Source organism: Euleptes europaea, chromosome 6, assembly GCF_029931775.1.
Source record: "Euleptes europaea isolate rEulEur1 chromosome 6, rEulEur1.hap1, whole genome shotgun sequence".
Classification (NCBI taxonomy): domain Eukaryota; kingdom Metazoa; phylum Chordata; class Lepidosauria; order Squamata; family Sphaerodactylidae; genus Euleptes; species Euleptes europaea.
The window spans coordinates 75,556,574-75,576,599 of record NC_079317.1 but is presented as its reverse complement, the minus strand read 5'-3'; the positions used below and the strand labels follow the sequence as shown (position 1 = coordinate 75,576,599).

Genomic DNA, 20,026 nt, shown 5'->3' with positions numbered 1-20,026 from the left:
TGCACAGTCCCAATGTGGGACTGCACAGAAGCCTGTAGGCGAAGTATTATTTTTTCTTTCTCTCAACTGGCACATTATTTTCCCATGCAATACCTAGAGATGTGCAGTTTGGAAAAAAAATGGCATTTTTCAGATCCGGATATTTGGGAGTCGAAAAAATTGGTATTCCTGGTTTTCCAGGTTCCAAATACTGGTTTGGTATTCGGATCCAGATTTTTTTGGGGTGTGTGTGTGTGGAGAGATCCTCACATTATTTGGCTCCATTATTCCTATAGGGAATATTTCTGGAGGGCTGAAGGGGCTGTTTTTTGACAAATTGCACCAAAATTGTCGTGGAGCTGTTAGTGGATGTTCTTTAAATAACCTCTAAATTTCAAGTGAATTGGACCAAGAGGTCCTATTTTATGTGCCTCTGAACAAGGTGCCCCCAGCCATCCTCCATTGCTTGCTATGTGTATATGTGTGTGGGTAATTCTATGCTTTCTGCAGGGCAAAGAATAGCCAGAGACACAAGAGAAAGCAAAATAACCCCTAGCCAAAAGCTTCTCAAAGCAGAACCAACACACCCAATGAACCAATGCAGAACCAGGCAATCCTGGCAGAACCTTGGGACAATGTGGCCAGCCTAACACAACAAATATACAACCCAAGAATCCAACCCCACTTCAAACCCGAGAATCATCCAAGCAAAACTGAATATGAACATGGTTACAAGCTGAGCAAATGTAAAATCAGAGAATCTGTGCCAATGTATAACCCAAGAATCATAGGCAATGGTCAAACCTGAGAATCCACTGAAACCTTCAAACCTGTCACAAAACAACTTGCATGAAGAATACAATGTTGCAAAACCAACAAAACCAATTTAAAACTAACCAACTTGCATGAAGAATACAATGCTGCAAGACTAACAAAACCAATTTAAAAATAGGTGAATTTAAAACCAAACAATAACGCTACAAGAAATTAATTATGCTATAAAAATGAAAAAGGATAAAACACCTTGACCTGATGGACTGACTGCAACGTATTACAAAATGCTTTTAAGAAATTCTAGCAATAGCTCTACAACAGGTAATGAATGAAATACAAGAGAGGAGAAATATCCCACCTATGTGGCAAGAAGTGCATACATCATTAATATATAAAGAAGGAAATGACCCAACAGCACATACCGATTTCGTTGTTAAATGTGGATTATAAAATCTTTCCAACTATCATGACAGAAAGACTAAGAAAATGTGTATCAAAACTAATTCATGATGATCAGACAGAATTTGTGCCTCGAAGATACATGAAAGACAACGTAATATGTAATAAATTCAATAGAATATGTGAGAAGAAAAAGAGAAAAACCGTGTTTATGTTTTTAGACACAGAAAAAGCTTTTGACAATATATCTTGGTCATTCCTTGCGACAGTACTTCAAAATATGAACTGTGGAACAGAATTTTTGAATTGGATCCAAAGTATTTATACTAAACAGCAAGCAAGAATTCTAATAAATGGGATTATGACAGAGAAGATTGATATAGCAAAAGGGATATGGCAAGTCCCAATATCACCTATTTTATGTATTCTAGGAATGGAGATGTTAGCTACAAAAATTAGGCAAGATAAGAGGATTTGCAGAATAAAAGTTGACAAGAAGAGTATAAAATGAAAAGCTACACAGATGACGTCATTATATCAGTACCGAAACCAAAAACTTCTTTGATATATAGATTTGGAACCTTCTCTGGATATACAGTGAATAAAAAGAAAACCAAAATGATGTTGGCATCAGCAACAAAAACAGAGGAAAAAGAAGAAATAGAAAAAAATAAAAGAATGTGATAGAGCCAGAAAAACAATAAAATGCTGGCTCTCAATACTCATGGCTCTTCCCAAACATTTCCACGATTTTTTGGGGACCCATTTTCTGGTGTCCTGGAAAATCCCAGATACCATCTACAGACCCAAATATATCCAGAAAATATATATGTTCAGACTGGATATATCCAAATACACATCCCTAGCCATATCTCCTCCTATCCACAGAATGCTCTTATTAATATGAAGAAAATTCTGTATTCGTGTTAATAAATACCCCTCTACCCAACAAAGCTGTTGCATATTCAAATGGCAAAAAGCAAAATGTATAACATAGCTGCCAAGGGACAGAGTCCTGAAAAGCTGTAACTTACCCATAAAATGTGAGGCGAAGGAAACCAATCCGTTGTCCAAGTTTAAGCAGCTCTCCCTGGCTACTAGCAGCTCCTGTAAGCAGCACAATTCCCACCTTTTTAAGGGTGACCAACCACTTGTATGCACTTTCATCACAGTATAAAACCTCTTCAAAAGTCATAGTTGGGAGTTGTAGATCAGAACCCCAATACTGATGTTCTGCAAAAATTAAATAATAAACAAATCAAAGCCAAAATTTTATTTATTTCAGTATTAAGAACCAAAGTCAATCCATGGACCTTTTGAACAAAATATACTTAAGAAACTGGGGAATTTATTTTGTTTCCTTTCCTTCCTTAGAAGCTCTTTGATTCATAAATCTTGAGCAGCATAATTCTAAATCTATTGTTTAAGGGATATAAGGACTGAGATAAATTTTGCCACTGCCAATGTAACCTTAGGATCACTGTCACTTAATAAATAGGGTATTAGACACAGAGTCACTAGTCTGATCTGTTATAAGAGGAATAATATATCTTGATCTTAGATTCTTATAAAAATGACATTCCAGGAGAATATGAACTACACCTAATCCTGCCTTATACTAACAAATAAAACACATTTTATGCATTTTATACCCCATGTCTAAGGTATGATGGATTTTTTTTCCCTTCCTATCTTGCAGGCCTCAAGCTGTTCAAACATTTTATTCTCCTTCCTCCTCATTGTGGTCTATTTTATATTCTGGTTTCTCACTTTTAGGGAATGCTTTCCATATCAATTTGTCTTCCACACCGCATGTAACAGACAATTCAACCACATGCTCCTGGGTGGACACACAGGCTTGGATCAAGACAAGCATCCAGACTAGCGGTTCCATACTGGCAACAATTTACACCTTTTTCCTTTTATCCCTTAGAAGCTCCTTGATCAATTGATCTTGAGCAGCATATATCTAGTGTTGGAAGGATATAAGGATTGAAACAAATCTTGCCACTGACAATGTAGCCTTGGGGTCCCTATCGCTTAGTAAAAAAGGTATTATGTCAGTCACAGAGGCACTGGATTTGTATATTAAAAGGGGGGAAATATAGTGCGATTGAAGTTCCTCGTAAAAGCGGCATTCCAAAAGGGCATGGGCTAATGAGTCAATAGAGCCAGAAGAGCAAGGGCAGATCCTGTCTGAGTATGGTATATTCAGAACTCTGCCCTGCATTACCATAGAAGGGTTAGCATTCAATCTAGCCAGGCAAAAAGCTCTACAGAGACGAGGAGTTGTCAGATAATATGTATACTGACACAAAAATTCCTTTTGTTATTTTTATAAATAAGTACTTTCAGTTCACAGAATCATCATTATAAACAAAGTAACCTTGTAATATCACAACTAACACAAGCTTATCAAATAACTATAAAGAGACAGGATCGAATTACTGTTCATCAGAGTCACACAAGCCTCTACAGCAACACATTCACTTGCTGCGATCCTCTGTGTTGTATAAGCACTGGGCTCCTCCATAGTCAGCTGATGGCGGCTGACCAATAATGTCTCTTTCTCTCTTTCTCAAGGCTGTATCGTTGTCCGTGTGCAGCGAGCACCGTGGTAAAAATCACAGCCAGATATGACAAGCCACCGGTTTAAGCTTTGTTTCGCTGGTGATTGCTTCATCAGATTAATAATTTCTACATCTAAAACACAACATTACAATTATACATCACAGTTATGAAAATATTTCTAAACATTAAAATTTAATTTCATATTATAATTCCTTATTAATCTTACCCGACCACCATTTTGTGGTTCACACATCCCAATCTGTCAGCCTTGTAGGCACCTATAACTGCTAACAAGCATATACCTTATTATAAGGATCACAGAGTAAGTACCAGGTGCTTACATTCAGTTTTTCAATATCAGGTAAGTATTCTGAAAAACTTATCACTCTTACTATATAAGGCTCCTAAACATTTATACAATTCTAGTATTTTTGTGCAATACAGTTAATGTTTGATATATTTTTTCTCAGATACAGCAATTACTTATAATCTATACCAAATTATAAAACAGATAAGGTCTAGAGAAGACATATGATTACTAACAAGCTTATACCTTATTATAAGGATCACAGAGTAAGCACCAGGTGCCTACATTCAGTTTTTCAATATCAGGTAAGTATTCTGAAAAACCTATCACTCTTACTATAAAGGGCTCCTAATAATTTATACTAGGATTGTGTTCTTGTGCAATACAGCTAATGTTTGGTATCTTTTATTTCAGATACAGCAATAACTCATGATCTATTCCAAATTATAAAAAAATATAAAAAACAGGTAAGGTCTAGGGAAGAGTTTAATCCAAAAGGGTGAACAGAGTTGAACATATGGATAAATCGCGCCTCCTGTTAAATTACATGCACATGGTTCATTCCACCCCTCACATCTTAAGAATAGTTTGCCTTAAAACCAATTTGTTAGGTTAAAAAAAAATTCTACTGAGGATAAGAACTTTAAAAGGGCAGCAGAGGAACTATCAAGATCATTGAAGGAATAGATCATGAGTTATTGCTGTATCTGAAATAAAAGATACCAAACATTAGCTGTATTGCACAAGAACACTAGGATTGTATAAATTATTAGGAGCCCTTTAAAGTAAGAGTGATAAGTTTTTCAGAATACTTACCTGATACTGAAAAACTGAATGAAGGCACCTGGTGCTTACTCTGTGATCCTTATAATAAGGTATATGCTTGTTAGCAGTTATAGGTGCCTACAAGGCTGACAGATTGGGATGTGTGAACCACAAAATGGTGGTCGGGTAAGATTAATAAGGAATTATAATATGAAATTAAATTTTAATGTTTAGAAATATTTTCATAACTGTGATGTTGTATAATTGTAATGTTGTGTTTTAGATGTAGAAATTATTAATCTGATGAAGCAATCACCAGCGAAACAAAGCTTAAACCGGTGGCTTGTCATATTGTTGACATAACCTCTGGCTGTGATTTTTATCACGGTGCTTGCTGCACACGGACAACGATACAGCCTTGAGAAAGAGAGAAAGAGACATTATTGGTCAGCCGCCATCAGCTGACTACGGAGGAGCCCAGTGCTTACACAACACAGAGGATCGCAGCAAGTGAATGTGTTGCTGTAGAGACTTGTGTGACTCTGATGAACAGTAATTCGATCCTGTCTCTTTATAGTTATTTGATAAACTTGTGTTAGTTGTAATATTACAAGGTTACTTTGTTTATAATGATGACTCTGTGAACTGGAAGTACTTGTCTATGTGAGCATAAGAAAAATATTTATAAAAATAACAAAAGGAATTTTTGTGGCTGTGTGTTGAAATACTGTGTGGTAACAGGAGATTTAGCCAGCTATTATATCCAACATGTCCTTGCTTAATAGATAATATGTATAGGCAGGCAGACCATGTGGAGGGGGTATTCCGAAGAACTGGGATGAACAGACGCGACGAGCACGAAAAGTAGTGCTGTTATAATCGAGCTCTTTAATGTGCTTTTTAATTTTGGTAAAAGCTTCAGTTTTCTCAAGATCTGTTAACATATCCTGCGAGAAGCCCAACCACGACAGTTTTTCATCTAAGATTTTTTACCATGAGGATCTAAAAGGGTCATGCTTCAGAGAAGCTAGGAACCTCTCAGTGCTAAAGCACAGTTTAAGGTGTAGTTTAAAGGCGGCCCACCATGCCCTAGCTTCAAGTGACATTTGGCCAAACTCGGAACGAAGAGTAACGCCAGCAACACATCGAGGGGCATTTAGGAGTTTTCGTAAGAACTGAAGCAGTGGATGATCTATAGATTCATTGATGACTGTTATCCAGATGACAACACCAAAGAGGATAATTGGGGTAATTTTCAGGTTAAAAACCTGAATAGCCCCTGGAATATATTTGCCACCTTTGGTGTGAAAAAAGTTGACAATAGCACCAACCCCAGGTTTAATTTTGTTGGACACTGCTTTTTGATGGGCATTCCAATTTAGGTTATAGGAAAACAGAATGCCTAGGTAAATAAACTCCTTGACTTGGTCAACCTCAAAGCCATCTAATACCCAGTGAAAAAGAGGCATTTTTCTCCTCTTAGTGAAGATCATAATCTTAGATTTATGATGGTTTATTTTAAGACCTTCCCTAGAGCAGTACTCAGAAAAAGTTTGCAAAGACCTTTTCAAACCAATTCTTGTGCGGGACAGGAGAACTGCATCGTCAGCATAGAGTAGAATTAGGGTGGGATGACTTGCAAGCTTTGGGGGGTGGCAAAACTCTGAGAAATTGGTTGCCAAATCATTCAGGTATAGATTAAACAAGAGAGAAGCAAGGAGGCAACCTTGTCTAACTCCCTTGACCAGTTCAAAGGGCTCGGTTAGTTCTCCTTGGTTGCCACAGCGAACCTAAGCTGTGAGGTCAGTATGAAATTGCTGAATAAGCCATAGTAACCTCCTATCCATAGTAGGATGTGATAGTTTCAGCCATAGCCTCTCCCTCGGGATGGTATCAAAAGCTCCCTTAAGATCCATAAAACCCGCATAAAGGGTGCCATTTTGGGGGGAGGAATATTTCTTGGCTAGATGGGAGAGCACTAAACAGTGGTCCATGACAGACCAACCCCTTCTAAAGCAATCTGTTCCCAGCCAAGGATGTCATTACTCTCAACCCAGTCCAACAGCCTCTTTAATAACAATTTACACCAGCACAGCATGACTTTCTTACTTCCTCTTCCTGTAGTATCCCGAAATGCTCCTGAAATCCTGTTCCTGGGGGACGTGGGACCCCCAGGAACAGGAATGGGGAGGGCATTTTGAGCTTCAAAGTGGAAATCCCTGTACCTGCAGAAATGCTAGTTTCATAGTTTGTGCAAGTCACTAGTCAGATCCGTTTGGACATACTGTTGCCCTGTATGAACTGAGACAGCATGAATCAGAACACTCCCAGAGTGGTAGTGCAGTGGAAAAGTTGTCTTTCACTTGATCCTGCCTGCCATTTCTGATCTTCTAATTTAGGCAACTTCCAACGAATCCAAGGACTTACCAAAATATTGTATGAAAAAACCCCATAATATCAGTTCCTATTGTCCGCTAAACATGCCTTGTGATCACGAAGCTATCAAAGGGCAGTTGCTACATTATTTTTCCCACCACACAGCAAAGCTTCAGTGGTATACCACCAGAACATATGCAAAGCTGAACAACTAAATTCCAAATGAAAATTCTCTCGTACTGCTGTGGCAGCATGCTGTCAGCATCCCATGAAACAATGCATCTGCTCAGTTGTCTGGTGGTTCACAAAAGGCAGTAACATCTGCCAAAAGGGGGGAAAATGTCCACTCTTAATGTATAGAGAGTACAAGTTTCAAAAGTAACACGTGGGAAACTTGCCAAGAAAGAACTTTGCTCTTTTAAAATGTGTATATAATCCTGCCTATTGTGTAAACAGATACAATCTTTTAAACCAAATCTACACAGTCCATTTGAGTCTTGGGTTACAGAACTAACCAAAGGCAGACTGATCTAGTGCATTAATCTAGCTGCAGGCTTCATTCTTTACTCAGAGGGCACACTGTTTTTAGCTCTGGTATAGAATCACTCCTCTCCACATGAAGATTTGCAAGCACAAACCCATTTATGGGCCTAATTGGTCCAGCAACTTATGTAATGATACACATTCTTTCTGGAATGACAATTTAGTCAAGCGAGTTCACAAATTCAAGAAATAAAAAGTGTTTATTGTAACTACCTACAATAAAACAATAATTGCAAAGCAGATGAGGTGTTGCAGGTACAACAGAAGCAACTAAGCTCTTTCACTGTGTGCCAGAGGCCAGTGTTTCCCAACCCTTTTTCACTTGCGTACCTGTTGGCAGTTCATTTCTATAAATTGTACCCTTCATATTACCAACATGTTTGCAACTAATATAGCTGCTGTTATTTCAAATTTTTATTCCCGCCATTATTCATTTTTTTTCACGTACCCCTAAATGCCCTGGTTCATACCTCTGGGGGTACACGTACCCCAGGTTGGGAATCACTGTGCTAGACCATGCATATAACCAGCTGCGGTTTCAGGATTTGGAGGGCCCTGGGCACCACTGATTGCATGTTCCACCGCTGATTGCCAATTGTTCCCCTGCTCACAAGCCTTTTCACTACATGAACTCGCAGCTGCCTGCACCACATTCATGCCCTTTCCCTGACTGCACTGGCTGGAGCTCACTGCTGTGGCTACCAGGAGCCCCACCACCTGCATGCACTTCCCCATCAGTGTTGGGAGGCGGAAGCACAGCTGGTGGCAAATGAACAGGCAAGGAAGGCATACAGACAGGTGGCAGGGGAAGTGCACAGGTGTGGGTGTGGGTCTGCATCGGCAGCAAGAAGAAGGAGAAGAAGAGTTTTATATGCCGACTTTCTCTGCCGCTTAAGGGAGAATCAAACCGGCTTACAACCACCTTCCCTTCCCCTCCTCACGACTGACACCCTGTGAGGTGGGTGGGGCTGAGAGGGTGTGACTAGCCCAAGGTCACCCAGCAGGCTTCTTGTGTAGGAGCGGGCAAACAAATCCAGTTCACCAGATTAGCCTCTGCCACTCATGTGGAGGAGTGGGGAATCAAACCCAGTTCTCCAGATCACACTCCACCACTCCAAACCACCACTCTTAACCACTACACCACACTCTCTAGTTTTGAAGACACTAAAGACACTAGTTTTGAAGTCACTAAAAATGTCATTTTCTATGTTTCCACTTAATTTGATTTGGTAAGTATAGCTGTATGCACTAGTTACACATTGTAAAAAGCTCACAAATACAGCAGTAGATACCAAGCAAAGTGTATGGCTACACACTACATAGAGCATGGATAAGCAACCTGTGGCTTGAGCCAACAAGTGGCACAGGCAGCAGGGCACTGTTTTGGAACACTGTTTTGGAGCACTGTTGAACAGAAGCACAATGACTCAGGGACTGTCCAGACATACAGTCGAGCTTGTACTAAGGGCTGCGGTCTGCTCCTCAGCTTAGGAAAGTAAGCAGGAAAACCACAGCAGGGCACACGAATATAGAAAATGGCTTATCAGGAAGACTGGAAGAGAAGCTTATTCTCAGCCTCATATTGAACAAAGCTAATTGGCAAAAGCAACTTATTAATCAATGCAGTTTCTAGCCAACTTTGTCTTTTATGTAACTGAGAACCTGAGCCACTGTTTTGCAAATGCATGTTGCATTTCATTTTAGCTCAGAAGCACTGATATCACTGGTTCCACACAAAGGATGACTGTGGTTATAAACAATTCTACTAGGTATGTATGCCAAACGCATAATGCCCTTTCCTCATAACAAGGTGTGGGAGAATAACTGACGAGTCGATGGCAGTGCTATAACAAACTTTCTTAAAATTCAGGGTTTTTTTTTTACATTTATACTTGAACTTATCCAAAACTAGGACTGCAATACTAAGAACATTTTCCTGGCAGTATGTCTCATTTAATAAAATGGGACTTACTTCTGAGTAAATCTGCTTAGGATTGTTCTTTAAACACCCTTCTCTGTTCATTGATGCAAATGAGCTTAGAAATGAGTAAATTTGATTAGGATTGCACTTTAAAGCTTGCTTACAGTTTTCTGCCTACATCTCAGTTGCTTCTGTTTATTTATGGTATGCTGATTACAATAATGCCTTCATTAATGCTCAGGCATTGCTTCAAAGTAGACTACGGACAGGAAAAAAAAATCACTTCCTAGCACTGGATTAGGGTTTTATCAGGTAACTCAGGGAGCTTTCACATCATGAACAAATTGTATCATGCTGTTCTTATAAAACCCAAGAATTTCCACAGAGTTAGACCAGTTTAAGAAGGAGAAGGCCTAACAAAATAATAATAATTTAAATGATCCCATTATTCATGCATGTATCCCAAAGGCTCATCTCTGATACTGACACCGAAAAGATGATGCAGAAAAATGCAAATTGTGTTTTGGGAAACAGAGCATACTATCCAAGATTACTTTAAAAATACACTTATAATAATTCCTGTCATTTTCTTCTTAGTTACTGCCATATAGAATAGCTAAGGGAAGATTCTAAGAACTGTATGCTTAAAATTGCTTATTGGGTTTTTGTAAGAGCTGTAGAATGGAACCATTTGTATTTTAACATTCATTTCCCCAGATAAAGACATGCTAATCATTACACATATAAGCACCTTGTGGAATATTATCTTGCTGATACCATTATTCTTCCCTTGAAAAGCTGAATATGTATAGATTATCAAGTACATTCTGTGAGGATCAATTGAACTAGGCATTTCTACAAGGCATCATCTCACCTTTTCGTGGCTGGAGAAAGGAGGCTGTAATTGGCCAAATTAAAAAGCAAGAAATGAATCACAAAATCACAAAGAATTTATCGTTAACACTTCTAGGGGTTTGGCAGCTACTGTATCTTTTACTTTACTCTGATGTCCTTGGTATATATTCCTTTCCAACTGCATGTCACACTAAACCCACACATAACAAAAACGCCATCCCTACTAATTTCTTGTCACCAAGAAATGTTTGGGACATAATGTCAGGACCAGCCTTGGGACAAGCCTTGACAGGGGATTAAGACTCCTCAAAGAAGTTTCCCCATGATATCCAGTGGCACCCTAGGCTCTAAACACTTCAAACTCTCCAGAGAGAAACCCCATGCCCACCACACAACAGCAGGTTCATTATGCATCCAGTGGAAGTACTGCATCAGGAACCCTTTAAGAGGACCTGTCTGCCTCATTCTCCTCCACGACTCCAGAAGCAAAGAAAGACTGCAGGCCTGAGAAGCCTGGACCAGGTAGAGAAGCATACACCTGGCAGCACAGGTCATCCTGTAAGCCAGTCCTACTCAGAAAGAGAACACTGCACTCTACACCTTGGCAGTATCAGGAATCCTGCTCTGGAATCAGAAAGGGTGTGGCTATCAGTTCTCTATAAAACTCCTAATTTGGGATCTAGCCTATGTTGGTTCAAAGCTCTGCAATACCAGCTTGTACACCACTGCAGACTGGGCTTAAGCTGTCCAGAACCCTGGCTGCCTCCTTGCTTCTCTCTGTTTCTTGTTATTGTCCTGCATTCCAGCTCTGGCAGTGCTAAGCTTTGTTGGCTTGTCTGTTGACCTGTGACACTAGTACCTCTGAATGAGACTTTGGACAGCAGCTGCCAATCTGAGTTGAAAATACTGACTGAGATGGACCAATGGTCTGATTTAATACAAGGGAGCTTTATTTGTGAATCTGCTGTTATCAAATGTGTTTTGGAAGAGACATGTAAATGTCCTTGTTTGTGTGCTAGCCCAAATGGTAGGGAGCAATGCAAACAAAATGCAGGCATAGTAGTCTTGGCAGCATTGTCTTCGCTAGGCGATAAATGCAACTCTTACTGAGGTCTTCTCAACATGACCTTTCCTGGTGCTGCAGCTGTTGATGGCAACTCAACACTAGCATGAGTGGAAGCACTTAACTATGCATGCAGAATTTCATAGACTGAGTTTTAGCACTCCCTGTTAAATAACCACCGTGACCTGGGTGGCCCAGGCTAACCCAATCTCATCTGATCTCAGAAGCTAGGCAGGGTTGACCTTGGTTAGTATTTGGATGGGAGACCACCAGGAATTCCAGGGTCACTATGCAGAGAAAGGCGATGGCAAACCACCTCTTTTAGTCTCTTGTTTTGAAAACCCTACGGGGTCACCATAAGTCAGGTGTGACTTGACGGCACTTCATACACAAACAATAAATACCCAGTTTATACTGTTCAAACAGGTGTGCTGAGAAGGTTGTGTGTTTGCTGTCATTCCTTCCATGACTGCTTCTGCCTACAGTAGCGCTAGGTTACTGTCAGCATAAGCGGCCACCATGCCCAGAAAGGTCATGTAAGAAGACTCTCAGAGATAATGGCATCACCAAAGATGGCATTCAGATGTGACAATGTGATGGTTTAAAGAGCAATTAGGAATGCTAACCTTTGTTTCAAAAAATTCTGGGAGTTCATGTTGAGAGCTGTTGAGCAAGAGAGCTTTTCACCACTGAAAGGAAGTAAACTAGTAAAAGATAAAATTGCCTTAGCAGCAAGATACAGGAAGTCGATGTTGCATATTTAGAATGACTCCCTAAAGTTCTACTGGACAATGGAAAAAATAATTAGGAAATGAGGTACAACCCTCTTTCTCTCCTATTTTTTTAATTCTTCCCTCTTCTCCACTCTTCTTTTTTGAACTCTGATATTCTCAGCTTGCCTTAATTTAGTTTTTTCCCATTTGTCTTCCTTTCATCCAGCTTTGGAATGTGATGTATGTTGAGCAATTAATGAGATATGGGCAAATGGAATGATGTAAGTAGTAGGACTGTTTGGCATGAATCTAAAGAACCAGCATTTACCTTTCAAAGCACTGGTAACGTGGTAGAAAAGGCTCCACCCATTCTTTACTATCTTTTCTCCACCTGCTGTAGCAAGAGTTTGTCCCATGGAAGGCAGGTGAGGAGAAAGAACAAAAGGACTGGATGCCAGTTTGTCTTTGCCTTGATCAGTGTATTTAAAGCCAAAAACTCATTCCCTGGTTTGAAAAAGGGCGTACTTAACAGAAAGGTTTCCCTTATATTATAAAAGTCAAATTTAGTCATAAGTAAATGATAAAATATGGAGGAATCTTTGGAATCATAGTCTGAAGTTCAAACTGGCTAGCCACAAGCTGGTGTAGTTAACATATGTGGTTACGGAACTGTGAGCTTGAAAGTTCCAACAAATTGCAAACTCCAGGCCAATAGATAGAAGGTGCAAGTTTTTGAATGACTAAAGGCTCCATCTTATTGGGAGGTCCGGATGCAGCACAACTGCCATAATCCTCAATGTCTTTCCTCAGTTCCACCCAAACTCAGACCCAAAAGCACGGTTCATGTAAAACACTTCCTGAGAACTCAGCCCCATATCTCTCCTCTCCTGATCTGTTCAGAGGATAGTTCACAAGCAAACAAAAAATCCTGAGCTGAAGCTACGTGTCTAGACTTTGTCCTTGGAACGTTCTTAAATCCAGAAATGATATGGCAGAAGAAAATGTCTCCAATTCAGTTATTGAATGCAGCTCAGGGACACAACTTTCCCTTGGGAAAGCACATCAGAAGCTTTTCCGACCTTGCTACCTTCCCCTTAAGCCATAGTCACCCAAGATTTGTTAAAAAGTCTGTTATTTCACATGTGTGTTTTCATGGCAGGTATACATCACAATCCAGTCAGCAAAAGATGACTGCCAAAAGTAGTAACAACAATTTCCTACATTTGCAAGGTTTGCATTTTCCAACCACAACTAGCAAGTATGATTCCTCTGGCTTAAGCCTGTTGGAGGGAGAATCCAAGAAACACAAAACACACATCCTAATATAAACCATCCACACAGACCATCTTTATAGTTGACTTTGTATTTTCAAGAAGTTGTGGCATGACTGACACGTTACTGAATTTTTAAAAATATTCATAAAATGAAAAAAAAGTGTGATCCTTGAAAAGAAATGTAAAAGAAATGTAACACCTTAGTAATTTTTTTAGTGAATTTATTCTAGCACATATCACCCAGTCTTCTCTGGAGTCAATATATTACAGTCACATCAAGAAAGGGTGTGATGGACAGGTTAGATTCCGCCTCACCTAGAATGACCAATGAGAGCTGATGGAATGTTGGGGAGAGACAGTTGGAAAAGAGCAGTTAAGAGAGCAGTTGGGAGTTGGCAGCTAGGGAGTTGAGAGGAAAAAGAAGAGGTCTGATTGAGTGAAGCTGAGGCAAAGATCAGCTTAAAGCTAGCTGACTAAAAAGAGTCCATTTGTAACACAAGATCCAAGATGCTGGAACAGGGGAACAGTTCAAAAGTTCCATGGAAGCAAAATGTTGTAACCTCGACCTTACTTTCTTCAGTGTTGCATCCACGCCATAAATAAAAGTTAATTCCTTGTTTGTTCAACCCTCTGGGCCTCATATGTCAGGGAAAGAATCACACAAACACACCAGTGAAGATCTCAGTCTATATGTTATAAGATATGAATAAATGGTGGCAATGTGTGAATGGAACAGTGTATGAGCCCCAACGCCAATAACTCACTGAAAGGTCTGTTGTTAAAGTGGGCTGGGCCACCCTGTCTGCTGATGTCTTTGAGAGTGAGTGAGAAAGGACCTGAGGTATGAAATTGTCAGGGTTCTCTAGAGATTTTAAAAGAGACATGCAAAGTGACTTACATGTAACTCAGAACCTGTGGAAGAGAGGTTGTTGAGGGTGGTAGGCACTCTGTGTGAGTGGAGAAGGGGCTTTTTTTTTTTAAAGCAGAGAATGCTTTTGATTCCTCATGGGGGGGAAACTGGTTGAGATAAAATTACCTTGACTGTAAAAACACCTTCACACTGCAAAAGCAAGCCTACAAAAGACCAACAACACCATAGCCTGAGTACAAGTCCTGTGACAATTGTCAGTGCGAGCTGTATGCTTTCTTTTCTAGTGTGTCTTACTGTCCCCATAAATATTTCATGACTCTAATTTGTCCAGGGTACTACTGTAAAAGCTAGAATATCCAGAACACTCAGTTAACTAGCATCATCCAGAGGACAAGCTCTTCCTGCTCAGCCACCATATCTCTACTTCAGACATATGCACCCCCCATTCCTACCGCTCAAGACAGCCAGCTTGAGGCCCCCAGTCATATCTGGGTTTCTGACAGGTGGTGCTGCCAGATGATATCATCCTTGGGTGCTCCTTTCCCCTCTGTCTGCCTCAAGACGTCAGAAGCCAGCTCTGCTGGAGGCTGCCAGGCAGCTGGTTTGCTTATCAGCCTCCAGGCAGCTGGCTTGCTTGCCTGCCTATGACCGTTCCATGGCTTGGGGGGAAGAGTCCCACCAGCAATTGGGGCTGTTGGAACGGCATTCCCAATGGTGGGGAGGGGGGCTTTTCTGCACACTTGACTTACTCCTGATTTTCTTGGAAGTCAATCCATAAGCATCGGTATCGGTTTGGACAAGGCTCTTCTGCATGACTGCCCTCCCTCTGCATTTCCACAGTTGTGGAATCAGCTTATTTTCTTCTGCATGGGCCTTCAATAATGAGGATTTTCAAGGGAGGGTGTTGTCATCAATGGTAGTGTCACAACACACCCCCCTTTTTTAAAAAAATAGCACAAGAGAAGGCAAGTGCATCAGAGGATAAGCAGAAGGATGCCCCACAGCATGATCTGATGGACTGGACAGAGCTATTAAATAGTTCCACCATGAATACTCCACAGTCCAATAGAACACCGTCACCAGAGAAAAAGTCGTCCACCTGCCTTGTTACTCCAACTTCTACGCTTCCCTCTATTACAACAGCAAAGGAGGATATTCTTAACAAGTCATCAGGTGCAGAATGTAATATTATAGATGGGGGAGAGCTATTGAAGCCAGGGGACACAGATGAGATTGAGATGGCAGAATTTGCCTCAGAATTGGTAAAGGTTCTGGGAGATCATGTTGCCAGCTTTCCAAAACTGTGCCTGAGCACACCTTAAAGCCCCTGCTTGACTATTTGTATTTTATTATGTCATTAAAGGCAATAGTTTTCTGACCGTAGACTTTATTCAAGAACTAGCTCCTTTGTAAAGAGGACATTTTCTAGTAGGCCATCTTGGGATAAGATTGACTTCATATTAATTTGTATGCACTAATAGCATGTGGGAATTTTTGTGCAAATGTAACCCAGGACTCATAATTCCTGTTCCCCATGTTTTAAATGTCAGATACCAAAAATATGTACAGGATGATAGTATCTTGGTTTGGATTGGAGTGGATAATTTTTTCTACTATTTTTTTTACCACTCTATCAGTTAACTTTTGTTTTCCCACCCTTCACTCTTTGCTTCCACTTCCCCTTTCTTTTCTCCCCCCCCCTTATTTTTTTGCCTTTCCCTCCTTTGTCCTTTTCCCTTATTCCTTGTTCCCTTTACCTATTTTTATCTTTTGGAGGACCTGGGACTTTCTGGTTGATGTTGGTCTCCTGAGATTCACTTTAGACTATCCTCACCATGGAGGACATTCTTGTTATTTTCTAAGGAGCAGTTAGGATGTCATCTTGTTAAACTAAACTGAACAGTTGGTTTAAAATTATACGCTTTAATTGTATATTTATTGTAATATATTGTGAGTTGTTATTGTTATTAAAAAATTGCACTAAAATGTCGATATATTGCTGAAGCATTGTAACAATAGGCTTAGCAGATTCTCTGAATTCCCAGCTTTAATTTTTCCCCCAAAGTAAATATGTAGCCCCTTCCCTCATGGAAATATCTCTGTGAGAGATGCGCCCAGGACAGACAAAAAACCTGATGTAGAAAAGCCCGGGGTGGGGCTTGATCACTGCAAATTCCTCTGGATAGGAGACAGAGTAGAGCAAAAGTCTGAGCACCTGGCACATCTGATTAACCAGCAACCCCATGAGTGCTGCATAACAAAGCCTTTATTGCCTATAGAAACATATTAATGTTCCAAGAACAATTGATCAGCGTTGGGCCAAGAGTTAGTTTTTTTACAATGTTCCATTTAAAATCAAAAATACTTATAATCTAGCCAGCCACCAAAAATCTGAGTAAAAGGAAGTCTGCCATCTCACCCATGTCTTCAGTACCTTCAGGATGGACTTCAAAATTGCCGTTGAGGCAGACACACACACACACACACACACACACACACACACACACACACACACAGTATGTATGCTATGTTGGAAAAATTGATTTGTTTGGTATTTCTCTAATACTAGAAAACATATGCTTGGATTATGATGATAAAGCTATCATGATTTTCCTTGCCTTTCCAGAAAGCCTCATTTGCAGCATTCTACATGATGAAAAATCACCATCGGGAAATGGACTGGGGGAAAGAGAAAAAAGATGTTGACTTCATATTGATTATGTTCCCAAGTTCCATTTCTATTACTTGGGAAATTTGAAAGAAAACCAGACAGTTTTGTGACAATGAGATTTGAATTCCTGTTCCAGTGCAGAAGATGGATCTAGACTAGGGGTCAACAATTGGTGGTCTCTGGGCCATATGTGATGTCCTGAGGGATGCTTCCACCCCATCCCACTAGTTACAAATCTTGAAGCAAAAAATGAATAGTGTAGATAGAGTTGGATGACTGCCTGCGATATTGACCCCCTTGCCCATATACAAAGTAATCTGTGAGCAAAATTAGTTGTTGATCAGTGGACTAGATGTTCCACTGGGGCTCTTTCCAACATTACTACTCAATGGTTCTGTGATTCTGTTTAACTACTTTGCTAAACCTTGACTTTAAATACTTGAGTGGTGGCTAGTGACTGGGTGGTATCAAGTCTGCCACACTGAAATATACCAGTGCAAATTAGTTCCAATCAAAATTGTTTGTGTATTTATTTTGAAATGTATTATCCATTTTTCAGTTCATGATCATTCTTAAAGTGAAAACAGCAATTTTTTTAAAAAAAATAAAAATACAATTTAAACCATCAACTGTAATAAAGTTGTAATAGTAATGGGATCGGCAGCTTTTCTCCATTAGAAGAGAAAAATAAAACATTGCACAAGTAGACTTCTATTACATTGAATGTCCACATAAACTAAAATGATTTAACAACGTGCCTAAATGGGACCTGGCAAATGGAACCTCTTGGACTTGGCAAGCTGCAGATAGTTAGATTCCACAGATGCAGAACCACAGATGTAGAAATGCTATTAGCTGTTACTGACAGTTTGGCCTCTGATGGAGGTGACAACCACAGTAGATCAGAGACTCCTCAAGGTATCCAAACCACAATGAGCTTTAAAGATAATAACTAGCTTGAATTTACCCCAGTAACGAACTGGTATTCAGTGGACTCTTGTAAGATTGAAATTATATGCTATCACCAACCAATCTGGCTCCCACATATCGGGTCAACTGCATTTTCTGAACTGTCTTCAAGGACCGTTTCATGTATGATGTATTACACTAGTCCCTGGCATCCTCAGTAGTGGCAAGGTCCATTTATTATTGGGAGAGATGGAGCTGACATATCAATCAAATGATACACTTCTGGTCACAGCTTCCACTTGAGGGTCCAGGTTCACTCCCAAGCTGCAAACTACTTCTTCAGAGGAAGTGTGATCGTACCCAAAACAGACAATTCTACTGTCCTTCCTGGCTTTAAGGCCACTGATTCCAACACCACAATTCCCTAGAATATTGCATATGCTTTTCTACAGCATGAAAAACCATTGTCCACATGGGTAGAATCATAGAATCATAGAGTTGGAAGGGACCACCAGGGTCATCTAGTCCAACCCCCTGCCCAATGCAGGAAATTAACAACTACCTCCCCCGCACATCCCCAGTGACCCCAACCCTCCCCCCACCATGAAGGATCCCACAATCAAAGCACTCTCGACAGATGGCCATCCAGCCTCTGCTTAAAGACCTCCAAAGACGGGGACTCTACCACCCTCCGAGGCAGTGCATTCCACCATCAAACAGCCCTCACCATCAGGAAGTTCTTCCTAATGTTTAGGTGGAATCGCTTTTCTATTAGTTTAAATCCATTACTCCATGTCCTAGTCTCTGGAGCAACAGAGAACAAGCTAGTTCCCTCATCAAAATGACATCAAATATTTAAACATGGCTATCATGTCTCCCCTCAACCTTCTCTTCTCAAAACTAAACAAACCCAACTCCCTAAGTCTCTCCTCACAGGGCATGGATTCCAGACCTTTGACCATTCTGGTTGCCCTCCTCTGGACATGCTCCAACTTGTCAACATCCTTCTTAAATTGTGGAGCCCAAAACTGGACACAGTATTCCAAGTGAGGTCTGACCAATGTAGAATACAGTGGTAGTATTACTTTCCTTACACAATACTCCTATTGATGCAGTCCAGAATTGCATTGGCCTTCTTAGCCGCCATATCACACTGTTGACTCATGTTCAGTTTGTGGTCCACTAAGACTCCCAGATCTCTTTCACATGTACTGTTGTCAAGCCAACTCTCTCCCATCCTGTACCTGTGCCTTATGTTGTTTCTGCCTAGGTGAAGTACCTTATACTTGTGAGGTACTGTGTTGGTTCTCTTTTGGCTTAGCCCGTACAAGCGGCTAGAGTCTGGTACGAGAGTCTGGCTCTTGACATGAGATTAGTCTGACATGACTTGTTCTTGAGAAACCCATGCTGGCTCTTAGTAATCAGACCCATCCTTTCTAAATGCTCAAGGACTGAATGTTTGATGATTTGTTTGAAGATTTTTCCCAGTATAGACATCAAGCTGATGGGTCGGTAGTTACTTGGATCCTCCTTTTTCCCCTTCTTGAAGATGGGGACAACATTTGCCCACCTCCAGTCTTCTGGCACCTCCCCTGTTCTCCAAGAATTCTCAAAAATAATGGACAGAGGCTCAGAAATTACATCTGCAAGTTGTTTAAGTACCTTTAGATGCAATTAATCTGGCCCTGAGGACTTCGTTTCATTTAAACAAACTAGGTCTTTGTGCATGACTCCAATGCCAATCCTAGGCTGCAACTTTCTTCCCTCATCATGCATTCTGTTTATGCCATGCTGAGCACCATTTCCCTCACAAGAAAAGACTGAGGAAAAGTAGGAATTGAGCAGTTCTGACTTCTCTTCATCTCCTGTTACAATTTCACTTTCTGGTCCCTGCAATGGGCTTATCATGTCCTTGTTCTTAATCTTACTCTGTACACGGGAAAAGAATCCCTTTTTGTTGTTGTTGTGTTTAGCATATCTCGCTAGCCTAACTCATACTGAGCTTTAGCTTTCCTAACACTCTACCTACAAGCAC

The 20,026-nt window shown here is 40.4% G+C and overlaps 1 protein-coding gene across 1 annotated transcript in view; it reads right to left on the bottom strand.

The window, feature by feature from the left end:
• Positions 1-20,026, bottom strand: part of BBOX1 (gamma-butyrobetaine hydroxylase 1) — a 50,335-nt gene that overhangs the window by 22,062 nt on the left and 8,247 nt on the right. The window contains exon 3 of the mRNA XM_056851477.1: positions 2,187-2,385. Within this exon, the coding sequence (XP_056707455.1) occupies positions 2,187-2,385 (199 nt within the window). The remainder of the gene's footprint in view (positions 1-2,186; positions 2,386-20,026) is intronic.